A 21,599-nucleotide genomic window follows, 5' to 3' on the forward strand; every position below is an offset into this window, starting at 1 on the left:
TGTGCAATGTACTTTAGAGGTACAACATGAGAAGCAATCCGTGTCCCAGGCAGCTTGCAATACATCAGCGGCGTCTGAGCTAAAGGCAAGAGAAAGACGAATGGAAAACAAATACTGCTGTGCTCATTTTAAGATGTGAGCTGAACAAGAAGGAATTGAAGCAGCCTTCTCTGAGTCATTAGCGGAGACTGGAAAGTACGTGAGCCAAGCGAGTACCTTCCCAGCACTGCAGTAGTATCATTACATATCAATTTGTATCCAGTGACAGACTGTAAAACAAAACGTACAGTGTGGCTTCTGACAGGAATTTTCAGAGCAATGTTCTCGTGCTCTGTTGAAAGACACCATGAGCAAGTGTGTCCCTGTTACACTGGTGCCTGGCAAATGCTACACCACAGAACAGGCTTGGCTCGGCACAGAATTGCCTTGGCTAGGGATGCTAACAGCCATATTAGTTTGTGTAAGGCTAATGGTTTTTCACCGGCTTACACTGTAACTTCAGACTACGGCCGGGCGCAGTGCTGCCGGGCTCCAGCTGAGAGGCGACTGAAGCACACATACAGCAGCGCGGCGGCTCCAACCCGCTGCCCGCAGCGCGGCGCAGAGCGCGCCAACCCCGCCACGGCAGAGCGCCGTCAGCCTGGGCCCTGCCACGTGACATGGCACGTCCGCGCACGTGACCTCACCCATCAAACGTAGCCCCTCCGCGGGTGGGGGCGGTAAGGCTGTTGTTCCGTCAGCTGGCTCACTGCTCGGCTTCTGCTCTTTTTCTGCATATCCATCTTCCAGCATCTCCATGTTCTTCTTGTGCTGGGGAACCCAGAACTGGAAGCGGTACTCCAGGTGGGTTCTGACAGAGCAGAGCAGAGCAGAGGTACAGAATCACCTCCCTTGACCTGCTGGTGACACTTCTCTTGATGCAACCCAGGGTACGGTTGGCCTTCTGGGCAGCAAGCATGCATTGTCGGCTCACATTGAATTTTTCATCAACCGACACCCCCCACATCGTCTGCAGGGTTGCTCTCAAGCCATTCTCTGCCCAATCTGTATTGTGCGTGCGATTCCTTTCGGCTGAATGAAAATGCAGCAGTAACCAAAGAAAGAGCTGTATGTTCTTGCCTCACCATGTTTTCAGAAGCAAAGTGTCTGTTATGCTGACATGTAAGAAGTTGAAAGAGAAGTCAGGCAGGTACTCGTCACTGACTTTCACATCATTTAGTTAAGAATCTGGCAAAAATAGGAACACTTTTTCATTGTTATTTTATCTCTGCTTACTGCATGCTGTGGACACAACCAAGCGGGGCAGCACACTGTACCTTGGGACCTGTGCTGTGCACAGCAGCATCACCATGGCTTCTGTTAGTGGTACAAGGCAGGCCTGGGATGAAGGAGAGGTGTGGAGTGTCGGCTGCCCTCTGAGTGGTGGTGCCACTGTGCTAGGGTGGGACATTAGTTCTGTAGCTGGGCTGTGTGCTCTCCCTTTTGGTACAAATATGTGTCCTGGATGCTACTGTAATTCCATGTAAGTGTATGATGCTATTTATTGTTGTTATTGATCATTCAAAGACATTAAAATATCCAATTAGGATAACTATTCGTTATGATATAGAAAGCATTTTTGATGGGGGTAGGATAGAGTCCAAGATGAAGCACATTGGCATGGATTTAAAGACAAGAGCACAGCCTGCAAATAGGAATTTCCACAGTGGATTTTGCCTTTGAAAATCTAGGGTAGGAGAATCTCCTGCTAAACTTCGGATGGAGTCCCAGGCAGGAGGCTGAGAAATTCATTCTGTGAATGCTGACAGTCCTGCTGTCTAGAGGAACCAAGCAGGTCCTGGGCAAGTGCTTGAACATCCACAGTCATGTTCATCTTCAGGCACTTCTGTTCCTTTGCTTCAGGAAACCTGTCAGAATACGTAAGTAAAAGCAGCGATTACAAAGGGCTGTAAATACCTATTAGTCTGTACACAAGACAATTTTTTTCCCCCAAACTACACAATATTTGTATTTTGGTGATTGAAAGAAGAGATCCTTCATCTGGTCTTCCTGTTTTTAATACTGAAGATTGTTAACAACTGAATGTTTCATTTTATACATTAATAATTACTGGTATTTTTGAAATAATTTCCTTACATTATTGCTTCTCTTTAGACTTTCCTTTTTAAATGACTGTATCTTCCATGTAAAAAGAGAGAGAAACTGCTTATCTATATTAAGGCAGCATCTCTGTGGCATTTTTCAGCGGCTGGGAAAAGTTGCTGCAGCAACAGCACACATTACATAATGCTCCATTCAGTGAAAGATGATGGAGCTGCTTTGCAGGGGCTGCAGTCCCAGGCACTCTGTTGCTGTCAGACTCTATCCCTGCCTGAAAAGTGGAATGCATTCTGGAATAGGCTTTCAAAGTTCTCTGTGGAGAGTAATTTAGACTTACTGTGCTAAACAGTAGTAATAATAATATTCAGAGGCAATAATTCTAGACATTAATGGATAATACATTTTCCTCAGCAGCAATAAAAATCAGATTTTATTTATTTTACAGAATCCAAAATGTAGCTGATGCTTTACAAAGTGTAGCAAGACTTAATCTGCCCTTGTGTAACTTCGCACAGTGCAAATCACTAAGCAGTAAGTAATTACCAAATGTCCTCAATTAGTGAACCTTTGGTAAAATCTTCAGAGCTTACATTTTCTGTCTTCATTTTGTGGTTACTCCAAAGCCTAATTCTGACAACGAAGGTTTAGGAATACTTTGTGCTTATGTGTTTGGGACTGAGAGATGGAAAGGAAACAGTTGAAATGGAACTTAAGTTCATCTGGGGCTAAGTGACAACGAGGGTGACTCTGACTTTGGAGACTGGGATTTTAAGTCAGTTTGTCCTGGCTATAAAGCCTAGTTTCTACATTTCCAGGAGAGAGTCTTCAGAGAGATTTATGGTCTGTGGAACACAAGAACACCCAAACATCTAGATATTCCTGGATTTGATGGATCTTTTTAATGTATTGACAGCTTTCTAAGGCATTGTCCTATTTTTCTACTTTTAAGAATCAATCTCCTTTTGTGTCCTGAGTTTAATCAATCACAATGTGTTCTCCCTGCCCCTTAGGAGATATTATAAATGAGGTTTTGATTCTCCTATGCCACATTTTTATTTCATGTCTTCTAAAGAGAGTGAGTGCTGTAGAAATGCTATCTTGCTGTAAGTGGTCTTTGCCTGGGAGATGGTGTGGCATTTTTCTTTATACCTGCTCATATTTTGCACTCCTTGGATAGTGAAAAGTCATTGCATTTTTGCATTTTCTTTGTCAGGTTTTCTTTACAGCCAAACTCTAATTGGGATGGGATAGTGCATACAGACTATGAAAACTATTTTCAGACAAAACTAAACCGGGCCTTTTTTTGCGGAAACACATTCAACATGCTCCAGCCACTGCCAATCATTCTGCCCACAGGACCAGCCTACAACCAGTCCAAAATAAAACCCTGTGAAGTGTTCATGATGTGGGCTTTGGGCTCTCTAAGCCAACTGTTTTAGTCTGTGGTTCTTCCCTCACTGTCCATCGCCACTTAATGCAGCTCCACTTAATGTGGTGGCAGTCACAACATATGCAACTTGAAGTTCCTCAGGACTGTTCTGTAAGAATTACAGTGCAGTGTTTATTTCTGGATTTGGGTGCCCAGCTCCTCACTGACATTGTCTACTCTGTCAGCCATGATGGCTGTCATCTTATATACCTGCACCCTGCTGCTCACCCCCTTGCAGGGCACTGCCAGTGCCGTGCCCTCATGTTTCTGTCCTTTTTTGGTGGATTGGACTGGCCGCAGTGACTGGGTGCAGGTGGTGATGGTGCTGGAAATGAAGACTTAAAAGCAGTACATCAGGTGCTCAGTTTCACGGATACAGCACCCAAGAACCTTCAGAATGGTGATCCCTTCTGGGAACAGGCCTTCTGACGAGGTCACCTGAGCATTTTCCAGATTCAGCCATGTTTCAGAGGGAGGACCTGATCAGGCCAGTGGGCTGTCATCTCCTGGCTTTTATTTTAAAGATATATCAGCTGCTCCTGACACTGGAAAGCTGGCTCCAAGACGCAGGTTGTCTGCGTCTTCTGGCACTGCTGGATGTTGAGTTGGTGTCAGGTTTTGTGATGGCCCTGCATCTGCCTTTCCCTTCTCCATGTCCCGTCTCCTAGTTTACTGAAGAAGAGTGGGATTCTGCTTTATTTACTATTGCTTAGCTGGTTAAAGGCGAACATTTGGATTTATGTTCTCTTAGTGGCTGGGTGGACATAGAGCCCTGCTGGTGGACAAGACCACACATAAAGCTATCAGAGAGCATCCAAAGGAGGGCTACAGAGGTGGTGAAGACTCTGGAGGACAAGTTGCATGAAGAGCATCTGAGGTCCCTCAGTTTGTTCAGCCCAGAGCAAAAGGGGCTGAGGGGAGGCCTGATGATGGCTGCAGCTCCGAGCTCTGCTCTCTGTGGCAGCAACAGGGCCCAAGGGAATGGCATGGAGCTTTGTCAAGGGAGGGTCAGCTGCGGGTTAGGGAAAGGTTCTTCAACAGAAGGAGGTGGGCATGGAACAGGCTGCCCAGGGCAGCAGGCACGGCCCTGAGCTGCTGGAGTTCAAGCAGCATTTGAATACCTCTCTCAAACATAGGTCTGGACTATTGGGTGCTCAGAGTGGAGCCAAGGGTTGAACTCGGTGACCCTTAGGGTTCCCTCCAGCTTGGGATATTCTGCAATTCTATGTAACCAGCCATGTTAAGCAAACACAAATATAGTAACATCAGAATGGCATTTGGATATTCGGGTTTTAAGTTAAGGTGTATATACATAAATGTATTCACATGCCCACAGATGTATTATAAGATGTACATTATACATATATATGCGCATGCATGTTGCTACGAGTACAAAAATACGTGTAATTTATGTGCATCGCTCCACCCGTGTGAGCTACCCGCACGCACACACCCGCGCAGTGCTCGTGTCCCTTTAAGGCTGGCTCCCGGCGCTGGGGGCGGGGTCTGGCGCGGTGCCCAGCCAATGAGAGCCGTCTGAGGGGCGCGGTGCCTCCGCGTCCGCGTCCCCGCCGGGCGGCTCGGACGTCGGGCGGGAGCGGGTGCTGTCAGGTGACGGGCGGCTGTTGGCGCCCCTCGCCTCCTCTGCGCGATGCTGGGCGGCTCCACGGCCGCGGGAATGAAGCCGCGGCCGCCCTCCGCGAACTGAGCCGCTCGGTGAGCCGAGCGGGCGGGGCGGCGCGGCAGCATGGCCCCCACACTGCTGCAGAAGCTCTTCAACAAAAGGGGCAGTGGCGCGGCGGCCCCCGGCGGCCGGGCTCCCGGGGAGGGGCCTGCTTTCAGGTGAGCGGCGGAGCACGAGGAGCACCGCGGGATGAGGTTCCGCGCCGCCCTCCGCGTGGTAACATCTAAGCGGTGTCAGGGTGTCTGGGTTACGAGGTGATTCCTTTGGCCGGAGCGCTTGTGCTGCTTTCTCGTTGGAAAGCAGGACTGGAGTATCTGGGGCAGCTGTAAAGCCTTGCTCCTTACTCTCCGTAGCACGTGAGGTATAATTGACTCTCTCCATTTGAAAGAATGCATATTTTCCATACCTACCCTGTTGTTTTGCTCCGTCCACGAAATCATACCAAGTGCTTTGTATCAGAGACTGACGTTCTGTTCTTTCTTTTGGATTCATCGGGATCTGCACGAGGCAGTTTCCCTGCACAGTGTATTCCCTGATAAAATCTGTGTTTCTTCTATTTGCAGTGTCTTGTGAGGTTAGGGCCTATGTATTTCTTTCCCCTGCTCACTAGGTAAGATATTCCACACTGGTTTTCAGTTTCAGTAGTGTTTAAATGGTATGGCACTTAAAGATTTAAATATTTGTTGTAATTACGATTTTTATTGTAGACACTCATCACTCTTTATTTCCCATTCTTCTCCTCCTTTACTACCTGATTCCTGATTAGGTTTTGGCATCTTAGAGGTTTTTTGGGGGGGGAGGATTTTGGTGTTATTATTTTTTTTTTTTTTTGCATGTTAATATTGCATGAAAATTCTTCCTTATAACTTCTAAATGTGCTGCAGTATTTTCTTTTTTTTTTTTTTTTTTTCCAGTGATCTTTTGGTGACCTGCAGGAGTATAGTCAGTGGGTCTTAGGAGCAAAATTTTTATTAGACTTTCTGTTGAATATTGATTTCTGACTGAATGGCAATACATGACTGGAAATAGAAGTGAAGTCTTAATCCTTTGGTAACTTCTGCGTTAAGCATATTGTGCTGGTCACTGTTAGAGGCAGAGCGGCAGGATTGCTTTCTGGTCTAATGGCAAGCCTATATTTTTAAGAATTTTAGTGAATTTTATTAGTTAATGAGATCATTCCACATTTGGTGTCTGTCTTGCTTTATATAGATCTTCTAACCAGTCCTTTGAGACCAGTGATTTGTCTGTATCCTTGGACCTTGGATTGTTACAGAACCCCTGAAAGCCTGAGTGTCTTCATGTGTGGCCCTCACCCAAAGCAGTAACAGACTTGCTGAAAATGATTCGTGTAGATGATAGCACCCCAAGTTTACCTAATTTGACAACTCCCCCCCCCCCCCCCCCAATATGTCACTATTAAGCTTTGCATTTGATAGCGTTCCCTGGATAAGCAGGAGAAGCTTTGTTGCAGATGGCATTGGACCAGACTTGAGGTCTGCCTGTGAAGAGTACTTGTGCTGCTTGTGCTATTTTCCTTTCACTGGAGCTAAAACTTGACCAAGCATCAGAGCTGCTTCCTCTCTTTGGTTCTGGAGAGAAAAGCAAGCTGTCATGGATGCTGCTTACCAGAATGAGCTGGCACAGTCTCATAGGCTAAAAGGGCTGTGGTGCCTATAGCTGAATGTTGAGCCACATGAAATGGTTCTTGGCTGCAGGAGCATTAACATTTTAATTTGGACCAGGAGTGCTCGTTTAAAGAAATCCTCTCAATTGTCTCCACTTACAGAACTTTGGCTCCTATAGCTAAGTGGCTTCGGTGTGCAAACTGGATTCCTGTTGGATTGAATGAAATTAGAAAGTGCTCCAACCACTGAATGCCCAGCCACAGTGTGTTCTGTCATTGGAGCGTGATACTGCTGCTGAAATATAAAACCTCACAACATGCACAGTGTGGGTGTCAGGTCCTTAGCACCAATTATTTTATTGCTCTGTGTGGATCTAGTCCTGCTGGGCTGCACTACATGCTAATGGAAACACAGCCCTTACCTGCTGGGTGAGAAGGAAGTAAACACAAGGTGTAGGCTTTAATGAAGTGCTCTTAGGATAGCAGGACTTACTATTGGCCTGCACCACCCTTCAGAATAATGGGACTACAAGGTGGTGAAAGGGCAGTGTCTAGAACTGTAGAATATCTTATTTCTCTTTAAAGAAAGATAAAAACAGCTGGGGTGCAGATGGGTACTCATGACATGACATTATATTTGTTCTGAGCAGTTCTTCAGCTTCTGTTTTTTATTACTACTGGTTTTTGCTTCCCTTAAGTAAAAATATCTGTATGTGTGTATATATACATATTTCTTATTTGCTTATCAAATGTCACTTCCCTTCCAAGTTAGATTTAGAGTAGTCTGTACAGATTCTGGAGTGCGACCAAGTTCATGTGCGCAGCAGAAGAGCAGCTATTATGGCAGAAACAAAGCATCCTCCTCCCCTAGAATTTTTAATTTAATAACCACAAAGTTTACGTCAAGACTAGAATGTCTCAAGGGCTAGACTTGTTAGTGTTGGTATTGAGTGGCTTTAAGAAAATTAACTGTTGTGGATGACTTGTACTTCAGTTTACAGCAGTTTGTAGTTCTTGCTTGACTCTAGGATGAGATCGTACAGCAGTGTTTTGCTGTACTTTTAAACACAAAAGATTGAAGTTCTAAGCAGAGGGCTATGATTTCACACTAGTTTCATATTTTGTGTGGTTTGTTGCTGTTTTTGATTATAAAGCACCTGCATCCAGGGAGTAAAAAAAATAAAAATAAAAAAATGAAAGGACATATACTGGAGTTCTTGAAAGATTGCTCTCTCACTGGAAAATATGTACTTTTTGTGCTGCAACCACTGATAAGATTTATTTTATATGTTTTGTGAAGAAACAATGTGAAATAGGCAATGATTTTATTTTACGTGGGTTCTATTAAAAATGTGTTATTTCAGCTGGGTTCAAAACTTGCAAACAGGCTCTTACTTCAGCTTTAAATATCAGCTGCTCCTTCTGATGCCTGTAATGGAACGGATGTCATGTTGTAGCTGCAGGATATCTATCTGGTAACAGTTTGTTAATGTTGGTATATGAGATCATTTGTCTGGCAGTTGATATTAATAATTCCTTTGGTCATAGTGCTGAAATGCTCAGTGAGATCCTACTCACTAGGCATTATTTCACAGCGCTGATTACCAGCCTAGCAATGTTCCACCTTCTGAAAAAGGAAAGAAAGCAGTGGTGAGCTTTGCATATGCTTGCCATGTCAGTTTGTTGTATCTTTCTTTGTTAAAATGAAACACTCCTCAGTAAATTCCTGTAGCCTAATTAGGTTTCTCTTAAGCTTCTTGCAGCTCTGTAAGTGTCCATGCAGCAGTAAAGATACTGAGCACACATGTACATCTTTCATGGAAATACCACTACAAATCTGATTGTGAGCCCTTTAAAAAAAGCATTTGGGGGGGAAAAAAATCCCTATCCTATTGGACAGGAGGTGCAGCTTAGGGCCGGAGCTGAGCATGGGTGTGGGAAGGTTTGAAGCAAGTCTTGGCCTTTTACCTCTTCGCTGATGGCTGAAGGTGAGTCTTAAGGTGCAGCATTATGCCTCTGTTCTGGCTTGGCCTTTCCTCAGTAATGAGAGCTAAGGAGTGTGCTCCGCAGAAGGAGACTTATTGCAAGTAGTCTCACTCAAGAAACAGCTTAGTGAGGAAGTGATTGAAAGTATGGTCTTTTGACGTGGAAACCACGCTTCCAGCCTGGGGCCGTTTTGGAGGAAAACAAACAAGACCCAAGCCCTCTGGCTTTTGAGCTTTTCAGGAACCAAGGCTATTCTCCCCCTTAATGCTGTTTGGCTTTCCCTTCCACCAGAGGCTTCCATCACTGAACAACCTCTTGATTTTCTCTGGCTTTGCTTTGAGACTAGCTCTTGTTCTCTCTCATGGTTGCAAGAAGAAGCACTCTATGTGGCATTTCTGTTGTTTTTTTGTTGTTGTTTTCTTTTTACACCACAGTTGACATTGAGAGAGATGAATGCACCTTGATCATTTTATTTACTCTCATAGAAAGACATGTTCTTGCTTGACTGAACAAATTGGTTTTACCAGTGGGTTATCTTGTTTCTGATTTACAGGTAACTTAATAATGTGGCATAACAAGCAACCTACGTGCTTGACTCTTAAATTGGTGTGCAGTTGGATACCAGGTGCTTGAGGGCTGATTCTTAGGGTACTTCTGCTGTTTACATGCCCAAGGCTGCATAGGTGAGTGCTCTGCTACATACTGTGCTGAGTAGAAAATTGGACATTCACTCAAAGAAACTGTACTCATAGAGAAACCAGGAGAAGTGGTGTAGGTGTGCTTTACTAGACTCCTCAGTAAACTCTGATGAAGTAACAAAAAAGCTTTATTAAAAGTTGAGAAGGATGGAAGGTAGGAGAGATTTGGCAGGAATGTTGTAGTCATTAAGTTATATTATCCTACTTTGACACTGCTGGATGTAGTTGTTCTCCTTTGTAGTAGTGACTTTTCATTGTGATTCTGGTCTGAGCAGTGACATCCTGCTGAAAGTCCAGTGAGGTCTGTGACAAAATAGTTGGGGTCAGAAAGTGGAGTAATTGTTTCCACAAAAGGAATGTATCTCTTGTTCTGATACTTCTGTTGAAGCTGCTCAGACTTTTTTTTTTTTTTTTTTTTCCCCCAGGGAGAATTCCTTGGTTTAGTAGTAGCTGTGTGTGCTACAAGTATCAGCAGTATACCCATTCATAGGTATTCCCTGTGATGCTGACAATCTTTGCTTTCATCTGTAATGTACTTTGTGCTTGAGCAGCATTCAGGGGTGGCTTCTGAACAGAAGAGTCAGCTTCAGAGCTGCCTGTTCTGTTCTGTATTTTCCAACAGTTGGTTCTACTAAGTGCACCCTTGATTAAGAGAGCGGCATCGTCTTGAATGCCACTTGGACAAAGCACCGTAAGAAGAATGTTCTTATGTTATCCTAATTATCACTCTTTGCCATGTGAGGTTTCTCATGAATACAGTTGCAGCAGTATGTGAGAAAAGGAAGACTTTGAATTGGGCATTTTGTGTGTGAGGGCACCAAATGTGGCTGGTGTGTCACTTTGCAAGCACTTCCTTGCGATGAAGTATCTGATTACCACCAATGTGGTTAGCCAGCCTGGACATTGCCATTCACTATGTTTGCCTGTTGTGAACCACTTCTATGTGTGTTCTACCTCCAAGTTTTCTTAACCTTCAGGCTCAGGTTCTTCTCCATTTGGCTTTTTCCTCATGCTGACAGTTCTAACTGCCTTTCTTCCAGTGCTCCGTTTGCCCTATTTGCATGCATCAGCTGTGCAAACCATTTGTAGCAGTGTCATACTTTATATACAAGATTGAGGTCACAAGACAAGCTTTAGCACAGGCTGCAAGGTGAAGCATTCTTCTGAGGCACCAAGAGGGCTGGCTTAGGGAGTTTGGTTATAGATCTGTCTTTCCGGACCTCATTAGGGCAAGTACTGATGCTTTCATGTGACTACAGCCAAAATATTTCTGTTTTGTTGGTCAACACGCATCCTGGATGGTGGGGAGGTGGTTAGAATTGTAGTGATTAATAGGTATGAGAGTTCTAAATAACATCTACTGTTGTTAAAACTGACTCATGATTTTCTTTCCATGTGCTGAAATGAAATTTGAGCTATGTATATGTCATGCAATTACTGAATCAGTATGGAGCTTTCTCTGCAGTGTATTCTTATCTAAATGTCATGTGGTTCAATTTTTCTCCTCCGAGGTGCTCAGAGAAGTTTCAGATGTGCTAATGAAATTAGGTGTATTATGTAAACAAATGGTCAATATTTGTTTAATTGTCTAATAGAGGTGCTAAGGGCTGAGTTGGATGTTAGCACTTTCCAATTAGAATTCTAAATGCTTTACTACAGTATATTTTATAGGGAAGTCAGAAAGCTTCTTGCATAATATCTCCTTGCTCCTACTAGTATTAAGCATACTGACTTAGGAGAGGAAACAGTAGCTTGAACAAATTTGGTGCTTTGAATTTCTGTGCAAAGTGTTTGCACTGAATTCTGAATCTGAATGTTATTTGACAACTGAAGTTGTTTGACTTGAGGGACTGGGTATGTGAATGAGAAACTTCAGGAGCACAGGAAATTTGAGCAGACTACACTAGTTAATGGCTTTTGAAGGAAATGGTCAAGAGGTTGACTTAGAAACTGTCAAATACATAGTGAAAGAACCTACTTAGAACTAAAAGTGGATCACTTCCAGATCAGGCAGTACTTCCAACATTCACATTACAACTTGAAATTCTGAAAAAAGACAGTTATGAAAATTTTTCAAAATCTGCAACTTGTGAATGAGCCTACGGTCACACAGATTGTCTGTTTTCTTTGTTTCTGTGTGTGGCCATATTAACTCATTCAACTATTACTGAACAGAGTGCTTGTATCTGTCATCTTTCCTTGCCTTTCCGCAAAATGACCATCTATAATCTTCATTCTTTTTTAATGTTTTGCTGCACTGGAAAGCTGATGTGACTTATAAGAAATAAAAGGTTCAACTTTTTAAATGATGTGGGCAGTGACCTGTTCACCTTCCAGAAAGGAAGGTTGGTAACCTCTATGAAGGCACAAAGAAGAAGGGAGTTAGGTGCAGTTTTGTCCAGCTGTACAGCAGCAGCAGAGTTGAGTCTCTGTGCGTTAAGGATCTGCTCTTGGCAAATGGATTGCAGTGGTGTGGGATGATGTCACTTTCTCCCATGCTAGGGTCATTCACTGGATACTTATCACTTCCACGGCAGTGTTGATAGGGTAGAGAGTGTTGAAGCCCTTCTCAGTCCTGTCTGTGTAAAGGTTGGTGATATAACCATCTCCTACAGCACTTTGTGTTAAGCTATCAGACTTCATGTGGAAATAGCTATCGAGGGCTCATATGTTCTGGTCCTCAGCTGTGTTGAGATGACTGTAATAAGGACCTGGGAGCTGGTAACCACTTTGGTTCACTTGGCTGATAGCCATGGTAACGTGAATCTGAGCCCTTACTGGATGTTGGCTTTTAGCCTGGAGGAAGGTTGCTCTCGTGTGGTAGTGTGCTCAAACAGATTCAGGAGTGCCAGCTTCTGCATTACCACCCATTAAATGAGTTTCTAAATAGCATCAAGCTAAAGAGTTGGAAAAATGGTCTGGATACCATTTATAACATCTGTCTGTACTTACTGAGCACTAAACAGTTTCATGTGTGATTCCAAGTTTGAGGGTGAGTGAGTGACACCTGATGACTTGAATATTTCAAATGAGAAGTTTTATAGATACAAAAATGTTTAGGAGTAGTTTTGAATGAAGATACAAGAAGGAGTATCTAAATCTAGGCTTCTTTGTCATTTTATGGTGGCATGTGATAACTTCATAAAATGGCTATGTGTAGCTGGACTGGACAACGAGTCCAGGGCTAGATTGGCAGTGGAGTGGAAAATGGGAAGAGAATATTGGATCTCATAATGGATAAGAATGATAGCAGAGGTGACTGGCAATAGATAAATAAATAAAAGAAAAAAATAAAAGAAAAAAACCCAGCAAATCTTTGTACACAATTGACACTGCATCTGCCTGATCTCTTTGTCTGATTTCTGGCCCTGTTTTGAATGGGAAAGAAAGTGAGAATTCTGTGTTTTTTGTTTGTTTGTTTTTAATCAAGTTGTCCTGAATCTGTAGTGGTTAAAAAGTTTCCTTTTCTTTTTTTAAAAAGATCCTCAGTTTCCACTGAGGATCACTGATGGACCTTGACCAATTCTTACCTGCTCACAAGGAGAATGGTTTCTGATTTAGGTAAATAGACAATTGCTACATGAGTTTGCTGATGTTTTAGAAGTTTTAGGTTGTTTCTATTAGCAAATGTGTGAAACGTTCCTATTGCACAGCAAGGTTGCACGTGGCTCTTTTCTGTGTTTTTTGCTTTTGGTCTGTATATTTCATCATTGACTAACACTCTATTTTAGCATGTTTCTGAGCATGAGCAACTTGTACTCATAAACCTGACTGCATAAACTTTTAATATAATACCATTATATTGGATAAAATGTTCAGGAATCTATGCGAGTAGTTAGAGTGGTTGGCCTACTTTAAGCAAGAGGTTATTTCATAACTTAATGACTATGTATACATTCAAAATCCTATGCAATTGGTATAGTAAACAAAACGTAAGTCTCTTGGATAGTGTCTTGCAGTAAGTCTGCATTTGCCATGCCAGGCTGTGGCTAAACTGTGGTTTCTTTGGTTTTGTCTCTCGTTTCATTGAGAAGGTGCTAAATTATGAGTGATTTAACTACCCTGAACTTGTACAGAGTTCTAAGACGTGGCTTCTCTCCTTTGTAGTGAAACGTAAAAGTAAATATATACAAAACTTTCAGGATTCAGTGCTGTAAAACTACTTTCAGTGCTATCTGCAATTGAGGGTTAAGGAAAGTGTTTTGGATGGAATAGACAAATGGTCATAACAACAAGAACAAAGAAAATACACAATATTTTTGGCCGTAACTGATGAAAAACGCCGGAGCTGACGTTATATCCATCTGTGTTATCACTTCATTCAATCTAAGTCAGGATTTCCTGGCATTCATCTATGGAGAGACGATGGACTTTGCTGTTCATGCTATAGCAACTTTTAGATGATCACGTATGGCTTCTTGTGCCTGTGTTCTTTCTTGTATTCCTGCCAGCGGGATAAATCAGTACATTTCCATAAGTATTCAATGTACTTTATTCGTTCTCACTCCCATTATTGCAAGCTAACTTTTCAGTTACCTCCTTGATTCTCTTTTTATTTTCCAAAAGAGTTAAGAAACATCTTGCTCTTACAACAGCTGGCTGTATCTATTTACAGAGAACTCAGCAACATTTTGCTAGCTGACCAATTCGAGCTGCTTCAGCAGTGCTGAAGTGCCGTATTTGCTATCTTAAGGTTTATATGTCACCGTGTTAATAAAATACAAAAGTAGAGTTGTAAAACCACTGTGCTGGATATTAAGAGGCAAAGAAAAAGACCTAGCCAAATGAAAAATGACAAGACCTTTTTTTTCCTAGTAAATTTGATGATACAATTTGTTAGTAAACTGTATTCAGTTTGACATGCAAGTGTTTTTAGTTACTTTGAATTCCAAGTGCTGGAGTTCTTACCAAAAGGATACATTGATGGCTCTGGAAGTAATGCCTTGCATATATTTCCTTGGAAACTACAACATGTACAAAGAGCACAACAACGCTATTTGATAGAGCAGATTTTCGGCTTGGAACACTATTTTTTTTCAATGTGGACACTACCATTAGCTATGCATTTTTGACAGCAATGAACAACAGCCTGCGTGCCACTCTCATGAAAGTGTACCAGCAGAGGTGAGCCACTGCTGCCACTACTGAAATGCACCATTCACCACCTCATTGTGCTCATACCCACTGTTTGGACTCTGTACATGTTCAGCAATGTCAATGGGTGCCTTTTTTTTTCTGTGTGGAGGAATTCACTGGCACAGTTTGCTCCATATGCACTTCCATGTCAGACACCATTTTGTCAGACTGCCCCTCTGCTGCCATCTGTTGTTGCACAACAGCAACATGGAATGGAATATTGGTAGGAAGGTTCAGCTTCTACTGCCATGCCACCAGCAGCCGCCTGTGACATCGCAGACCAACTTAATAACATAGGAGGCATTACTCTTGGAGCAGTACTTTTTCTTGGCAAACCGGTAGGGTTTTTGAACGTCAAACAATACAAACAATGTTGTTTGTATCTTTCTGTATCAGTTGGCATGAGGATGTGTTTACTTATTTCTAATAAACAGTATTGTTTCTTAATAGTTTTTCTTTTCATATACTAAACCTACTGCTTTGAGCACGTGTTTAAAAGCAGCATACGGACTTGGAAAAAAAAATAAAGAGAAAACAAATCAGAGTTTTGCAGAAGAGGAGGAAGAAGCAGCCAACAAAGCTGGTGCCTCAGGATACTGCCTGGAGCTGTGGTGGTGGTGTCTATGTGGGTCTGCTTGCCTGCATAGATGATAGGTCTGAGATCAGCCCATACTTTAACATAGTGCTGAAATGCTACATGAGCTGGTTCAGCATTATGAATACCACATTTTGCCTTGCATTGCTGCAGATTTTTTTCCTGAAATGTGCAATGTTCAGTTCTCCTTCCTTCTGTTAAAAGGAGAGTGAAAGCATAGGCAGTAACACTGGTAGGATAAGAGACTAGTACTCGTCTCGTGTTCTGGCTGAGACAGCTGCCCAACAGGCCTTGGCAGTGTCTGCGTTTAGTAGCTCTGTTCCTGGATGCTGGCCCAGTCACATGGTGCTGCTGGAGCAAGGGACATGTGAGTGCTGTGTTAAGCCAGACCTGGCGTTAAGGCAGCAGGAGGCGGGCAGCCTGGCAGAGGGCTGGAACCTGCACTGCTTGCTCCTGCCCGGCCGCTGCCGCTTGGCACGGCTGTTTTGGCTCCAGCAACAGCTGGGAGCTGCTTCCTGGAGGTTTCTTTCTTTCTAAAGCAGAAAAAGCCCAAAGAATGTTCTGTGGACAAGTGAGCCTGTGGTTCTTTGCCATCATCAAGATTACTGCTATAAAACCACTTTTGCAGAATATGTGACTTAATTTGGACAAACTGAGATCTCCTAGCTGCTAGAAAGATATTGGGGTTACGATTACCCCCTAATAATACCCTTGTGCACTTTTTGCATTGTATTTTGGGGGCTAGCACCTCAAAACATTGTCTTGTGCTGGTTATGGTGCTACTTCAACCATGTTGTTATTGGGAACTTTGTTTTCTGTGTGGATTTTTTTCCCCTGTTTTATTTAACACTAGTGAGACATTGCATGAAACCTAGCTCCCAGACTTTTGACTTACAGATAAAGCCTCTGAACAGTGAATCCAAACTTATGAAAGTTGGCTGAGTTGTGAAATGCTGCTTTAGTAGGCTCTTCTCATTGGTTGTGAAAAGCTGATGTGTGCAGTTTATGGTGACTTTAACTTGGCATGGAACTGCTTGTTAGCTTCTATCAGGTGTGTGTCTTATGTGTATGTGATGATATTGCTTTTTGATGAAGATGGTGAAAAATGATTCCAACCTTGCTAAAATTCAGTGTATTCTCTGACAGTTAGCAGATAGTTCAGGCAGTTCTGTGTTTGCAGTGAACAAATACACCCAGTGTTGTTTTGCTTTTTCATACAGTAGCATACAAAATTATTCTTCTAAAAAGGCAGCATCTGTGGGCAGTGATCTAATATTGAGAACTGTACCACAACCCTTTCTATAGGAAAACTCAAGGTGAGGGAAGTGCTGCAAATGACATGTTCCTTCACTTATTGCATGACTAATCTGCAATATATCCAGCCTAACTTGTATGAAACTAGTAAGTATGTATCATGCTGGAACAAGGCAGTTCATCTAAGGTTAAACAGTGCTTTACCATATTAGGACTACTTTAAATGATTGTGGAAAATGAATGCAGTGTGGCATCGGCACAGCTCTTCTGAGGCTGTAAAAAGAAGAGGAGCAGTGTAGAGTAAATGTTGTTTTGGGAGAGAAGAAGGGAAAATATATCTACGTACTCTGTTAAATAGTCTTAAGGAGGGAAATTCACCTTTAAGCAATCCAAAATAGATTTCACTTTACTTACAGATACATTCTAGAACTTATCCCAAATGCCTGGGTTGTGGGCATTTTTTTTGTGTGTGTATCAGTTTCACTTAGTATGACTCATGAAATGAAATTCTCTCTGAAACAGCAGGTATGATGCAAACTTTCTGTTTTCCTATGTTTTGATAAAATATCTGGAAAACAAAACCTTGTTGGACACTTCATAAATATTTTATTATGTTTGAAAACAGCATTTATATTTTAGTGGACAACTGTAACTTTAACAGAAAATTCTTAATTAACTAACTTCCATTATATACATTTCCTCTTCTCACCCCTTATCTCAGATCTCCTTACTGGGAATGGATTGGAATAACATGTACAGCTGTGTAAGAGCTGAGATGAAGGACAGGAAATGACCTACAAACAGAACAGGTGATGTGCTGTCACATTGCCTGGAAAAAGAGGAATGATTTAACTCTTCTTTTCAGATGATAACTTCTGCACTGCAGGGTGCCTTCTTCCATTTTCTGTAGTATCTGTTCCTTAGACTTGAGATATTTTCAAAATATGGATTTGTGTGTTTTTATTTTTTAGAAACTGTTCCATAGATTTCCAGTCATAATTCCCCAAGTATTTCAGGAGTACAGATGAAATATTGTTGTATAGCTCACAGGGGGACTTGCAGAGTTTTAAGGGGCTTCTTGGTATCCTATTTCTCGTCTCTGACACTGGGATTTAACTGAGTGTTTTGGAACTTTGCACCCATTTCCCTCATCTGGAACTTGGGGGTCTGTGTGTGTACTTGCATAATTTGAACTATTTTTTTTTATACTGCTTTAGGCTTCCTCCTGTGTCTGTGCAAGATGTTCAGTGCTACTGTGCTCTAGTTGACCACTTGTCTTTTGCCCAAGGTTTAGAGGTTGTGGTTTACAGAGCTTACAAAATGCCTTTAAAGAGGATGCTGCACTATTCAGCAGATAGCATGTACCGCTGGGTTTTGACATCTTGTCTAACTCTCCTGCTGTATTTCTGAGTGACTATTAGCAAGGTTAGTTTCCTTCTTTAATTTAGAAGGGGAATAGCTCTAAAAACTCTAAAACTCTACTGATTGGAAAGAAGCTGTGTAAGAGGAGTTACTAGCAGTTGTGTGGATGTATTTGTTTTATTTTATTCTTTAAGAGCAGTGGTGGGAAAGAGGACTCAGTTCTCCAGCAGAATTATGTGAACTTGAACCAAATGTGAAGTTCCACTGATCTGTTTAAAATTTTATACGATCTTTGCCAGAAGTGTTTTATTAGGTATTTGTAACCAATACTGCCACTGAGTTGTTTTAATAGGCCTGTGACTATAAGTTCTCATAAGTGGATAATATCTGTGACAAACTTGTTGTTTTCCCTTCTATCTACAATCTTTTCCAAACAGTACTTCAAAATTCTTATTCAAGTGTAAATGTCATTTGTCCTTGAAAGTAAAATCATTACAGTGCAAAACAGCTCGTGTTTCTTGGTGGTGGTTTCCAACACCCCTCCCATCCCCCTTCTTCCCCCCCCCCCCACCAATAAACCATATGGCGATGATGACAGACTCTTATTTGCTCCTGCGCTATATGAGGTTGCTAGGAGTTGTCAGATGACACTTGCTCACATGAGAGCCATTAACAGGGTGTTATAGCCAGTGTTAAAACAACCTTGCAACAAAGGGCGAGTCACTGCGAAAGCAACTATGCTTTTTTTTTTTTAAGAGGCCATATGGTTTGGTCTTGTGACTACATAATTGCCAGCTACCTAATCACATACCAGGAAACAAACACAGTTTAAGTCAATATTAGCTGTTGTATCTGCTGCAACTTTGCGCCAGGCTTGGTAGGAAACTAACACAGCAAGAGAATGGCTTCTGAAACTTGGAAGTGGTGTCTGCTCTTCTCTCTGGAGTAATTACAGTGGTACTGTAGCAACAGCTATATTTCTTCATGAATGGCGTGTATTTGCCTCCTCTTCCTCCAACAAGAAATCATTGGATTGTGCTCCTGTGTAGGGAAGAAATCTGATAGGAATTATCATCATTAATGGTTGATCTATAGTGAAGAAATCTTGGGGCTGTATCTCTTCAGCTTCTTGCAAGAGGATCAGTAGCAGAAGAAAATGTGTGGGGGTACACCAAAAGCTACAAATGGCGCAGGGGGACAAACAGAAAGAGCAAGAAACAACAGTGATGTACCGCTTGGAAATGATTTCTCTTGTACCAAATTAGATGAAAGGATTAGAAAATGTCTGAGAGACAGAAGTGTCAGCTGTGTGAGCAGAGTGACTAGGCAGCTGCAAAAGAGGTATGTGTGGAATTCTGTTGATATATAAGGCATTTGATGTTCTCTGAAGAATAATGGGCTCTTTTCACTTCAGGTTATATAACCTTACCTCTCTTTTCTGATAGCTTGTCCACTTTTTAATTTTTTTTGCCACCTTCTGCATTAGTGGGTTAGATAGCACTGGTTTGCAGGCAGGAGAGAATGTTCTGAGGTGGGGGAGGAATAGAGGGGGCAACCCTCTGCTTTGCTTGTAAATGATCTCTAGATTGAGCACTACCTCTAGGTAAACCGGAGCGTGAGCAGCGTTTGTTTATGTTGTGCCTTTTTTAAGATGTGTGCCAGCATGTCTCCAATCTTTGAGTCTGCTGCTACGTGATTATATGTGAAAATGTGGTTGAGGGCAAGCTTTTCAAAATTCTTATAAAACAGTGTTAGAATAACTATACGTTCAGGATTGCTTTTAGAAAAAGCAGCAGAACAGTCAATAGATTTTAGGCTTCTTATTTCTCTATCCTGAAGGTGTTGCACTGAAGTAGTGATTAGTCACTTTCTAAGGTCTGCTGAAGTAATCTTAAAATATAAGTAAATAGGTCACTTTTTCAGTTACTGCATGCATTCTGATTGCTTTAAAAGTGAGCTAAAAAACCTCTTTTTTAAAGAGTTTGGAGATCTCTAGATCTCTATTAACTGAGAATACTGATTTAAGACAGAATGGGGCAAGCTTTTGTGGCTCCCTTCCAGAAGTAAACAGTCCTGCTTTCCCTTCAATGAGGCTTGAGCCTTAGTGTCTCTGATCTGTAATGGAAGAAACTGTGAAAAAGCCAAAGGACAGTGACTTATGTGCCACCGTAGGAGGAAAAAAAATAAATTTAATCAGTAATTGTCCCCATTAATGTTGTAGGCATGGGTAAGCTGGTTTTCCTGTTGTATGACTGTAGACAGTTTGATGTTATTACTTAATTTAGACTTGAGGGTGTTGTTTATTCTAGCATCTTCTAGATGTGGGAAAGATCCACTCTGAAGATGAGATTAGATAAGGTAAATGGTTCAAACAGGCTGCTGATGCTGAAGGCACTAGTGATATTGCCTCTTTGTCCTTTGCTTTCTGGCAGCAAGCTCTTGTCCTTTTTCCCCTTTTGCTGGCTCCAGTCATTCCAAACCTTCTGGAACAGACTTCCCTTAGGGAGTCAGCTCACCTTGGTAAGCAGACAGAAAGCAGACACCGGGAACAAGAAAACCCAATTAACATTCTTGGTAGCCTCAATACTTAGTTGAAATACACAGGGCGCTTGCACCCTTTCCTGGAGATATCCAGTTCCAAGGATGAGGTGAGTTAGCATGCTGCCACCAGGAGGTGAAGGTTGCATTGTCTTCTACTTATCCCCTTTCTGGCTTCATTTTTGAGCTGCTTTCTTTTGTCTGGGATAAATTTCTGCTGTTATGGAGACTTTAGCCTGAGTCCAGCAATTACCACAGCCAGCATGAGTGATAGAAGATGGTCACATAGTTAGGAAAAGGGGAGAAAGGATACATTATCCTTTTATATTTATGATTGACTAAGAAAACTGTTCAGTCCAGTTAGCCATGTTTAACCTGAAAGAGGAACAACTACACAAAGTCTTGTTCATTTACTGAATTTATCTAATTTTAAAGAATATTTAGGGCCTCACATAACACATGGTTTGTAAGCTGAAATTAAACATGTTGGTTAGGTTTTAGTCTCTTCACTTTCTTACTTTTCTGTAGTATACTGTTACCAAAATTCCATTTGAATGTATTGCAGTTGTTCAGAAGGCTTAAAAAAAAATACCAAGTAAACAAAAACTTGTTTATTTTATTTGTAAAATTTCCTTTTAAATCAAAATGTGCTTTTTAAGCAATAAGCAGTTCTTCCAACACAGAACACATTGTTTTTGTGTGGGAGACTTTAGCATTGTGTTTTAAGTAGTTCTCTAGTAAGAATCGAAGATGTAAAATCTTTCCTTGCAAAAATTTTTCTTATTCTGCTTGCAGTTAAACATGGCTATGGCAGGTGGTGTTTCAGTGTTCAGGAGAACTTATTTTGGGAGACTTCTTAAAAGTAACTGTAAGAAACAGCAGTTGTTTTTCAGAAGTAATGATTGTATCACATTCTGTACAAAATGTTATCAGGAATAACTGTGATGTTTACCTGGGGAATTACCTTTTTTGCTGATGAGAAGTGACACTTTCATTGGTAGCTGCATATGTAAAATATAACTATTACATAATTTCCTTGAGTACTTAAAGTGTAGTTAGGTAGGCTGTTTTAGACAGAAGCAGAGAGAAAGGAAATAATCAAGAGTGCGCCCATTTGGATTTTACCAGAGGAGTATAAAGAACACAGTCTTAAGAGGTGAAGTTGGGGAGTGTTGGGAGTGCTGCTGAAGAGC

At 41.9% G+C, this 21,599-nt stretch overlaps 1 protein-coding gene across 8 annotated transcripts in view; it reads left to right on the forward strand.

The window, feature by feature from the left end:
• Positions 1-684: 684 nt before the first annotated feature.
• FNIP2 (folliculin interacting protein 2) overlaps positions 685-21,599 on the forward strand; it is a 54,056-nt gene continuing 33,141 nt past the window's right edge. For 4 of the 8 annotated variants that reach the window (XR_005859557.2, XM_420386.8, XM_015285330.4 and 1 more), the window contains exon 1: positions 18,734-19,209. Coding sequence is in view for 5 of the 8 variants with exons in the window: in XM_420386.8 (XP_420386.3) it covers positions 19,025-19,209 (185 nt within the window). In the remaining 3 variants the exon portion in view is untranslated. Of the gene's footprint in view, positions 844-2,545; positions 2,632-5,115; positions 5,372-6,211; positions 9,507-18,733; positions 19,210-21,599 lie in introns of those variants that run through there. The other 4 variants (XM_015285329.4, XM_004940908.5, XM_015285333.4 and 1 more) reach the window with 3 other exon arrangements.

Source organism: Gallus gallus, chromosome 4 (genome assembly GCF_016699485.2).
Source record: "Gallus gallus isolate bGalGal1 chromosome 4, bGalGal1.mat.broiler.GRCg7b, whole genome shotgun sequence".
Classification (NCBI taxonomy): Eukaryota; Metazoa; Chordata; class Aves; order Galliformes; family Phasianidae; genus Gallus; species Gallus gallus.